The sequence below is a fragment of the Paramormyrops kingsleyae genome, chromosome 24 (assembly GCF_048594095.1).
Source record: "Paramormyrops kingsleyae isolate MSU_618 chromosome 24, PKINGS_0.4, whole genome shotgun sequence".
Classification (NCBI taxonomy): Eukaryota; Metazoa; Chordata; class Actinopteri; order Osteoglossiformes; family Mormyridae; genus Paramormyrops; species Paramormyrops kingsleyae.
The window spans coordinates 15,295,055-15,306,369 of NC_132820.1; the positions used below are offsets into that span (position 1 = coordinate 15,295,055).

At 42.7% G+C, this 11,315-nt stretch overlaps 1 protein-coding gene across 1 annotated transcript; it reads right to left on the bottom strand.

Annotated features, from left to right (window-relative positions):
• Positions 1–1,180: 1,180 nt before the first annotated feature.
• LOC111857282 (aristaless-related homeobox protein-like) lies at positions 1,181–5,941 on the bottom strand. Its single transcript, XM_023837960.2, has 5 exons — positions 5,385–5,941; positions 4,001–4,547; positions 2,888–2,933; positions 2,105–2,403; positions 1,181–2,033 (listed from the first exon to the last, which is right to left on the bottom strand). The coding sequence occupies exons 1-5, from the start codon at positions 5,569–5,571 to the stop codon at positions 1,790–1,792; spliced, it is 1,323 nt and encodes a 440-aa protein (XP_023693728.1). The 5' UTR covers positions 5,572–5,941; the 3' UTR covers positions 1,181–1,789.
• Between the last annotated feature and the right edge of the window lie 5,374 nt (positions 5,942–11,315).

Consider the following 11,315-nt stretch of genomic DNA (forward strand, 5'->3'; position numbering starts at 1 on the left):
CGGCAAGTTTAAGGTTTAGCCGGTCGAAAACAAAATAAATGTACAAGTTTAAAAATCTACAGTAATCGGAATCAGGATGCTAAGCAGTGAGTTCTCTGGCACACACGCACTCAGTAAACCACATTTGCTCTGCATAGAGAGACGCGCAAGGAGCCGGGTGTTCTGACGAGTTGAGCTACCTATCGAGACATGCTATCGAGCCTTTCTGCGCATGTACAGTTCCACCGTTTTGGGATTAGGGTTAGGTTTTAGGGGTTAGGGTTAAGGTAAGGTTTTTGGGGGGTTAGAGTTAGGGTTAGGGTAAGAGTTAGGGTTAGGGCTATCGATTAGCACTACGGTAGCCTAACTCGACAAAGTAGCTCAACTCGACAGAACACCGGCAGGCGCGTCTTTGTGCACGTATGTCTTTTAGCACAGAGCGCGGTCGCGGAGCTGCCGCAAGTGATCGCTTGCTATTGCTAATCATTGGAATTCTTCAAACTATGGATGGTTAAAAGAGACCAGGCGGGGCTGAGAAAGTGCAGACTTTTTAAAAGTGCAGAATTTGTTCTTTATCGGGATAATTAAACGTGACAGGCATTATTTCCCCAGAACAAATACACTTTTTTGGGCATAAAACTCCGGGGCTGGAAATGAATCCCATTCCGTGGCTGACTGTAATCCTGTCCAGTACTGCCTGGGATGGACTTCTTTCCCTCTGCATTTCTGTCTGAAGTAAGTGTTCAGAAGATGTAGATGAGTCTCCACCCTGGCTCCATGTGTGTGGAGTTCGCATGTTCTCCCCGTGCCATCATGGCTTTTCCTCCAGGTACTCTCGTGTTAACTGGAGTTACCAAATTTTCCATAGGCGTGAATTGTGAGTGTGCCCTGTGAGGGTTGGTGTCCTGGGTTGTTAATTGTCTTGTGCCCATAGGTTCTGGACCCCTGTGACCTTGAATAGGACAACGGGCATAGAAAATGGATGGATGAAAAAATAAACGTTTGTTTCTAATTATTTAATTAAATTTGGAATGTCTCCCAAGACAAAACAGGAAGCCAATCTTTACTTTATGACATTCTGTGGCCGCAGGTCAATGTTTCAACCTCAGAGAAAACCGAGGATGTGTATTTCTTCTGTTACTGTAGAAAATATCTGTACAACACATTAATTTATTGCTTTTCTTTAGCTCATTTTGCTTCTCCCAATACCATAAAAAATAAACAAATGCATTTCCAGTACATATTTCTGGTTGAAAGTTCAAAAACTCCACTGACAGACCTTAAATGATGAAGGGTCATAATATTTTTATGAGTTAAACTAATATTTAATGGAAGTCTTGGATAAAACCTTTACAATAACACAAATGCATGAATACGGCCTTTTAAAACACTGTAAAATATACAAAGCTCTCAGTTATAGCTCTCATTTTAAAATTAAATATCAGTCGAGGCAGGAATGAATCCACAGTGAGAATGCAGAGGGTGGCGTCCTCTGCTTTGTACAGGCGACTAATGCTGTATGTGCATCGGTGCTTCCCAGTCCGTCACACTGAGGAGTCTGTTTGTCCCAGCCTGTCACAGCTGCTGGAGCTCTCAGCTCGCTGGTCACCCTGTCCCCTTTGGCACAGAGATCTTGGGGACAGCAAAAGGCCACTGTTACAGAGCCTGGAGGACCCCACCAGCACGGGCATGTGCTCATCGCTGGCGGAAAACACAAGGGCATTCTGGGAGCTGCAGGTGAGCTGTAAGGCCAGCCCTCTTCACTTTGGTCATGCGTGTGTGGGCGGGGTGAGCACATGGGGGGCGGAGCTTAACACACCTCCTTTCCCGCCCCCCCGGGGGGCAGGACGTTCAGCTGGGTAAGCTGAGCCGAGTGCTCCTTGGCTCTGAGCCGCAGGGCCGCGATGCTGGAGGCACGGCGGTCAGCCGCCATAGAGGGCGACGGGGAGTCCGGCAGAGTAGCTGCCGGAACCATGGCATCCACAGAGGTGGTGGGGGGGTGAAGCAGTGCAGCCGACGAGGGAGGGGCAGTCAGGGATGCCATGGAGAAGAGCCTGGGGGAGGAGCTAGTGAAAGCTGACCATTTCATCATCAGCAGCACAATGCGAAAGGCAGGACTGCTTACCTGCCAAAGGCCGGACTCATGAGGGCCGGGTGCCGGAAGACAGCGGCACCCAGCAAGGCACCCAAGCCGAACCGGGGCCCCGAGCCACTGGGAGGAAGAGTCAGCCCCCGGAAGGTGCCGGTGCTCCAGGGGGAGTCCTGGGCCTGGGGAACGTGAGCAGCACAAGGTCCCCCTTCCAAGTAGGGGCCCAGGGGGTGGGATGAAAGCAGGTGTCCCGGAAAGGAGAGCCCCTGGGGTGCCGCATGGACCCCCGCCTTCTCCCGCTTCCTCCATTTGGCCCGGCGGTTCTGGAACCACACCTGTCGGCCACACGGTGCAGGTATGAGTGCTGCAGTGGCCTTGCACAGCCCCAGCAAGGGAGAGCGGCTCTGTGCACAAGGCACCTACTAATGTACATTCACGCGGAGGACATCGGTCTGGCTCATTAGCTAGTGCCTAGTGTCTCGGTAGGATTGGGGGGGGGGGGCACTCAAGGCCTCATAGCAGCGCTGCTCCCTACAGTCAGACAATGGGAAATCAAGCAACAATCTACTCCAATTCATACTTCCTGTTGGACTAAAAGCCAGACTGCATCTTCTCTTTTGGCCATTTCATAATAAAGAAAGACAAGGCTGCAGCTGAGAATTATTAACAAAATAATAAAGTAACAAATCATATAGTAAATAAAAAAATATTGTAATTTTGTAGCACTAACTACTAATATTACTGACAACCAAAAACAACAACAACAACAATAATAATAATAATAATAATAGTAATAATAATGTTAGACGATGTACCTACTTGTACTCGCGCCTCTGTCAGGTCTAGCCGCACTGCAAGCTCCTCCCTGCCAAAGTAAAGAATTTAACCGCTGTATTTGATTTCAAGCATAATATTAACATTGCGTTTCAGTAATCTGAACAAAAAAATGGCTTTGTTACTATCTGCGTGAAATAAATTTATTTGATTTTGTTAACTGATTCTGTACACCTATAGTTTTAAGGCGCGAATTAAAGATAGTTCGACGGCGCTGCATACAATCAAACATGGCGTGCGGAAAAAGCACAAAATTGTCATCTTAAAAACAATTTCGCTATATTTGATTTATAGACTTATGACCGATTCTCTCCCTTTTCCAATGTAATATTTATTAAACATAGGGTATTCTACAGTCTATAAAAAAAACAAAGTGCAACAAATTGTATCCATCAACAAAAATTAAAGGATTCGTTGCGTTATTATTATTATTATTATTATTATTATTATTATTATTATTATTATTATTACAAAAGGATTCGCCATTTCACGTACGAATATACGTACGAATATTATCTTTTAAGCACAAGATCAATATTAAAGGAAGTAAAGGATGTCCCAAAATGAACATTTTAAAATATAAATGGAAACCGTTCTAAAATAATCTAAATATGTTTATTTTTTATTCTACAAGAATTCATTTTGCATTCTCATATTTTAATAAATGTAAAGCGCGGTCAAATATTTACATTTTCTAAAATCTAAAATGAAAAATATATAAATAGGCCTATGTGTTATTAAAAAGTTAGTAGTATTACTGAGATATTAAATGTGACAAAGTTTTAAACATAAATATAATCTGTAACTAATGGAAAGGTCTGTTCAAATATTAGGACGGTTGTCTAACTTGTTTTAATCGATGAGGATGAAACTGGACGCTTGAGCGAGCGAGCGAGTGCGGTGGGTAGTGAAGTAAACGCTGAACTTTTTACACTGCACCCATTCCAGGTGACCGCCGTGACGTCGTCCGGTGAAATACCTCGGCTGCCTTTACTCTGCCTTCCTGCCCCAAAAAAGTGGCACGAAAGCGGACCGACCTGCATGCCACAGGTGAATATCTCCTATTTTTAGCAAATGTAATTGCCGGAGGTGCATTACCTGGTGAACACGTCAGGGTAGTGCGTCTTCTGGAAGGCCCTCTCCAGCTCTTCTAATTGGTAAGTGGTAAATGTCGTCCTGTATCTCCGCTGCTTGCGTTTGAGCATGCCCTCCTCTGTGTCACTGCCCGCCGACAAGCACATACTGTCCTCTCCATCTTTAACATCCCCATCGTTGTTGGTGCCCTCTGCTTCTTTCGGAGATATATCTCCAGAAAGCGACTCCATGGATGGCTCCTCCTGTACCGCATCTTCCTCGAATTTGAGCGTCCCCGGTTCTGTCAGCGCCTCGGCCCCGCTCTTGGGGCTCTTGGCTCCTTCCAGCTGCTTCAGCGACTGGTTCTCCCTGTAGGACTTGGTACGACTGATGTTAACGGGCGGTGCCTGTATAATTCTAAGATTGTGCATTTTCTCTGTTTTCCCTAAATCCCCGTTTCCCTGAGATTTTCTGCCAGAGTCCAAGTATTTCCCTTCCCGGTCAAAGAACCGGCGTAGCTTGGGCGGCAGGTGCACCTCCGGCATTGAAGATGAGCTATCTTTGGCGGAGACTGCAAATAAAGAGTCAAAGGAATTCAAAGGTTAATCTCTATCAAGAGCTTTTAGAAATATGACAAGGAGATGTACCTGTCATCGTTAAATTTTACTGTCCGTGTCATCTAGCGGAAATATTTTTATGTAGGCCTGTAGCTATTTAAAATAAAAAAATATATAAAATATTCTAACATTATAGCGGAGTAAATGCAAATACAGTATAGGCTATATATCGCATTATGTAGTTCTATGTCTCACATGAAACCTACTCAAATGGCTGAAGTCAAATATTCATATAGACATTGCAAATACGCATACAACATAAACCACACGTTATATTTAATCCAGTATTTGCAAGTAAAACCGTCAGCATTAAGAATAAATTTAGTGCCCTCGTTAACAGCATATTGAACTGCTTGTAAACGTTTTAGTGACATGATATTTTATAGAAATTAATGTATTACATTAATGGACTTTAAACTGGTAGGCAGTATTTTACTACCGTGCAGATATACAAATAAGGTCGATTAGTTTAAGTATCGAAAGCACTTAATTGTTCACTTATATCATTTATTAGCTTTCTTTTCCTTTTAATTATTTTGTTGACTTGTTTGATTTTATTTACCGCTCCCTACGTAATTACTGTAACAGTAAAACACGAGAACAACCAAACCGATAATAAAAACTATATTTAAAACCTCCAGGCTGATGTGTAACGTGAGCGGCATTGAGGCTTTTCCATAGGGTAGTATTGCTCAGTGCCCAGTACCAAGTCTGTCTGTGAAATTAACATATTCGAAGAAATTACGTGTAAGACGTAAACATTAGAGTTTTGTGCGGGTCTGTTTTCCTACCTTCTGCGCTCCCGTCTTGTTCAGTTGCGCCAGGCGGCGTGCGGATATTTTTTGACCCTTTTAATCCTGCTCCACAGGGACTCGTACGGCCCAGGATACTGTCTATACAGTATGAGGAGAGCCAAGTTGGCGATTTAGCGCTGCACTCATTTCTCTTTGAGTCGCCATCATGGCACTGACGGCTCATGGTTGCCCCTTTGATAAGATCTTTGGATTGTGTTGAAATGTGTTTGTCGCTGATCAGACCTTGTCGCTGTCGCCCTGCCTCGGCGCAGTAACGGTGCGGCTGAGCTGCAGGCGCTCCTGGTCCTGCCACACACACGTGTCCTTGTCCTTCTGATTGGCTCTCGGTGCAAAAAAACCGACCATCATTGCGAAGCGATGTCCCACCTAAACTTCCTACTCAGTAATTCGCGAACAAGCTGCACACTCTCAAACAGTAATATCAGTTTTCTACTGCTTTTATCGAAAAAAATGCAGTTATGAATGTTTTATAGTGTCATACTTTGGTATTAAGATTTTAAAATATGCTTTTTAATTTAAACAATGTGCTAACAATACACTACGCCTATTCATAACAAATATCAATTGATCTCTAAAATAATTATCCTTGCTGAACTGGGTATTTTAAAGGTGCTATAAAGTAGGCCTGTATTACACAAACAGGTACACTGTGAACATATTACGTCCATTTTTTTCTTGTTGGAAGAAGTGTCCGCGACTTCACTAGCCGTCTGGATTTAATTTTTTATTTTTTGTGCTAGCCGCAACAAGCGTTATTTTTATTTGGACCAAAATTTAATGACAGAATTGAATGACAAATTCAGAATGTGGGGAGAAAGTCAGATTAATTGTAATTTATAACATGTACGCTACAAAACACATCAATACAGGTTAAGTGGTAATTTATGGCGAAATAACCGTAAAATTAGATTTTCGATTGTTTTTTTAAGAATGAAATAAACAACATGACTTATTTCTGATGAAGCAGAGACGGATTGCAGAACCCCGGAGTCGAGACTCGAATCGGGAACATTAATGTTTTTTTGAAGGAGAATGAGACCCCAGAAAAAACCGAGATGGTGAGCGGAGCTCAGAAATGAGCGACCTATAACGGCAGTTTCCAGGTTGTTTCGATTATTAACTATTTATCCTTCACCTTGGTCGTTTCTTCTCGCTTTTCCTTAATCTATATTACCAACGGAGCCAAATGAAAAAAGAGGTGACGATAGAACTACAACCTATAATTCCTCTTTGCCATGCTTAATTATCATTATCAGGCCTACTGTGTGTTTTAATAACGATTTAAGCACATTTTAGCGACTACGTTTCCTATTTTGTCACTTACACATTTTATGTTCATATGATACACATATTTGTGTATTAATAATCAGCACAATTTGATTAGCTCACAAACTGCGGCACTCGTCTAGATTACGCTTACGAATAGTTTCAAGTATGTCATCAGACAAGGATGCATACAGCGATAGTGACGTAATTTATTTTCACATGTGTTAAGCACATTATTTTAAAGAAAAGCGAAAAATATTACTTAGCATAGTTTCGTTGATTTATCCAGCCAGCGTCGATAGCCACAGTGAAAACAGACACGAAAATTATTTAAATAAATGAGTAGCCTATGCTACAGGACTGGTAGGAATGTTATTTTGCTAAATTACCATTTTTGCACAACATTTTGCATATATACAGTTACAACCAGCTTATTATACTAATATTTACATACTAATATACTAATAATTACTGAAAAAATGTCTTCAATACATTTTCATAAAAATGTCGGGCATGAGTGAACACATTTAGTTAGAATAAAGGATTCTTGATTATTGAAATACTTCCCGGAATGTGAGCTCTTACAACGTTAAAGAAATTGCCTTTTTCTTTATCGAAACACATAAAACATTCACAAACAAAAACATGATACCTGGTGGAAGTGCTTAATTTGGTTAATTTATAACTACAATTTGTCCCTTGCACGTTTGTGCTATCGCACAAATGTGTTGCGATCGGTCCAGATTTCGCCTATAATTAACAGTGGACTCCCAAAGCTGCGCGCGCGTTACATCGGGTATGTCTGAGTCGCCATCTACTGCCCATACCAAGCATGGCAGCGGAGCAGCAGAGCGTCGGGATTAAAAGTGCGGCGACATAACGCATCATATTATAGTTCATTTTCGGTTTGAGGAGTGAGTTCGAAACCAGAAGTAGAGATACCTAAATGCACCAAGGTGTGTATGCACGTGTCATACCCTTATATGATATATGTTTTCGGCGGAATTTGGTCAAATTAGAGCTTACACACATATAAGCAGTGACTTGTTTAGCGCAGTGGCCCAACTGTCAAATAGTCAGTTAGTAATTTGGCCGCTGCTAGGCTTCCAGACGTCAGGCAATTTACTCGCACCCCTTGCCCTTATTGTCTTTCAGCGAAAGAGAGAGAGTCACAGTATTTAGCGAACGTGACCAATGCTCTAATTACTAGTATAAATAGTCCTTAAGAGCTTATGGTGTGTTGTTTCTCCATTCCGGTTGCTGAGGTTGTAATGGGCTGGTGCTCTGTCAGAGCAGCAGAACAAAGAGGGGACCTTTTAGGCGCTCGCGTAAGCAAAGTTAATAGGCGGTTATTAACTGCCCCCCTGATAATTTATTGACTTTGTTAGCGCAAGATCTGAGTGACAAGCCACGAACAGGACAACAATGGGTGCCTGCAACCCTGTTATCAACTGTAATCTTCAACAGCAAGAAAGTTATAATAAAAACAAAAGACGCTAATTTCGCTGAACTGCCACATCAATTTAAGTTGTGTAGGATCATAATTGAATGCTTGATATTTATACATAGAATTATTTTCTCTTTTAAAATGTAATAAAATAGGCTAGATGCCATATTCATACAATCTCTACTGTGTTGGATCAGTAAGAACAGACCTATCCATCTTTAAACCAAGTATCCATGGTGTTTCTCAATATGCAAAGGTTACTTGACTGTACTTGTGTCCAACGTCATCTTCCAATACTATGAAGCGAAGTAGTAGCGTTCTTGTCCTGCCCTCAATGTCAAGGATGCATCAGTTGCATCCTTGCCATCCCTGACTAATCTCATGATTCATTCCGTCCCAAGTTCATTCTTGTGAGGCAAGTTAGCAAGACTGCTCTTGCCAAGACCACAAGTATGGTCTTTGCATTCTTGGTACAGAGAAACACTTCTGGTGACTGCATGCTTTTCTCCCCACAGTCCAAAGACAGGAGATTTGTACCCTCAATGCCCTGAGACGGACTGGTGTCCCATCTAGAGTTACCCCAGCCTTTTGTCCCCCTGCCACCCTGGCCAGGATAACACAGTTAGAAGATGGACAGAAATGACTGTGCAGCTGCAGTGTGGCTACAGTGAGAACTGTCACAATACTGTGGATGTAAGTCACATACTGTCAAGCAAACAGTGGGTAGGTAATGTTATCAGCTGAGAATCAGAATCCTTTTACTCGTCATGTACAGAAAGCACAAAGTATTTCTTTTAGTGGTGGCATGAGTATACAATTTAAACTGTACTATACTTTCAAGACGAAAAAATACACAAACCAGATAAATAAGAAAATGTGCAATTAATAAACAAACTGGCACTTAGGTTTATAAATAAGAGTGAGATGGTGTGGAGTAACAGTTTGAGAGATGTGCAAATAAGCTTATAGAGTCAGCACAGTATAACGTACAGTGGGTGAGTAAATATGAGAAGATCTCATAGGTGCTAGTGTGTTTCTGCTACATAAAAATCCCATTTTGGAGGAGCTGCATTACTATGGAACCAGACAATTCAGCTCAGATCGACTGGTCGGGATGCGCTCTGCCATACTGGAATTTTTTATTTTTTTTTCCAACAATGCTCGGTTTGTGTCATGAGCGGCAGGCAAGACACGAGCCAGATGCAGCAGCTTCAGAGCAGACACGGACTTTATTGGGTAGAGACACCAGACTTTCTGTACAATGACAATGACCAAGCTGGGGAACACAGTGAGGGCAGGCATGCACACATGGAACAGGACTAGCAGAGGAGAGACACGTGTAAAGGGTCAAGACACAAGGCCTGGGAATAAGGTGATTACAGGATGGCCAGTGACCTCTGCTGGCCAAATGGGGACTTGGCAGAAGCAGATCTCTGCACTTAAAAGAGCCAGATATGTTTGTATCTGTGCGCTTGTACCTCACCACTGTATGCAGAAAAATCCCCTCGCAATTAAAAGCATCTTATCAAAACAGCATTCTGATTTAAGACCTTTTCTCCAGAAGGTAAGGAAGGAGAACCCTTCAAAGCAGGGGGTCTCATACTTTTCTGTCTTCCCCCCTTCAGAAACAGAAGAAATCTCAAGCCCCCGTCCCCTGAACCAAAGGAAGTCCACTTTGCGGCAGGTACCATGCCATAAATGGCAACCCCCCCCCTGCATCATTGTTTCAGGTAAGTATATCACCAAATGCTTTTAACAGTACACTCTGTGTAGCAAAGTGTACTGTCTGAGCAAGTTTCATTTATGTAGCACCAACACAGGCAGAAGTCAATGGATGGATGGAAGGATGCCCCCTGCATGTTCCTGTGAGTTAATATCCTAAAACGCTTTCCATAAATCCGCACAATGGACCAACATCAATTAATAATGCGAACTCTGAAGGTACTAATAACACAGTTACTGAGCCAGTTTCTTAAATGTGATACATGTAAGCTGCCGCAAAATGCACCCCCTGCGTGCTGCATTGATATGAAATTCAGTAATTATGTAGTTCGTTAAATTTGTTGGATGCTAACAGCATTTCGCGATAGAACCAAATGAGAGAATGGAAATGCATTTCCTGGCAGGTAAGCCCTCGTAAAGATGATCATGCGACAGGTTTTGTACCATACTTGACATGGTAACGAAAAAAAGTTTACGCATGTTCTCTACGGACTCATGGACGAACGCATCAGATTTTACTTTGATCGTGGACTGTCCCAAGAGGAAATAGTTTGTCTGTTGGTGCTAGACTATTATCGTATTAGTGTTCGTTATTTGAGAAGCAGGCTCAGAAATTTGCAGCTATACCGTCTGAGAAATTATAGTGAGCCTGAACGAGTAGTCAATTTCATTGCCAACCAACTGGAGGGTCCGGGACGTCTCCATGGTTACTGAATGTCGGCTGCGGACATGTTGAAAGATGTCTGCTTAATGGCTTGAGCCTTACTATGTATTCAACCATTTTTTAACCCCATTCATTTGATGATTGACTTCATTTTTCAACTTTTAAATTTAAGTTTAAAGCTCCTAACGTTTAAATGCCATAATCAATAATTTTTTTTTTTTTTTTTAATATCTTCTGAGCCAAATCACACATTTTTGATACTGACAGCATTCATCTCTTCACTCAGTCCTACCATTAGAAACCACCCACTTTAATCTTGTTTTAGCAACAATCACTAAACCTGTTGTGATCGAGCAAGCGAGCGAGCCGGGAAGCAAGCGAGCAAAGCCGAGGATGCAGGCAAACGGGGTTTTATTCTGGAAGCAGGACCGGGGAAACACGACAGCAAACATCAACAAACATTAATGACGGATCTGGGGTAACATACTCAGACGCGGACTAAATACAGCAGACAAGCCAAACTAACAAGGAACAGCTGGGCACGATCGGGAAAGCACACGTGGATAATGAGGGGGCACGGCACACATCAGGAGCGGACGGAGCAGGGTGTGATAGAACCCCCCCCCAAAGGCGCGCACTCCGGGCGCGCCCGAGAGGAGGCGACGGACGAGACGAGACCGGGGAACAGGACCAGAAAGACAAAACCAAAAACCATCAATGAAGAACAGGGAACAAGACCGAAACACAGAACAAGAACAAGGACGAAACGAAAGACAGGACACGACAAAGAACCGGGAAGGCAGACAGA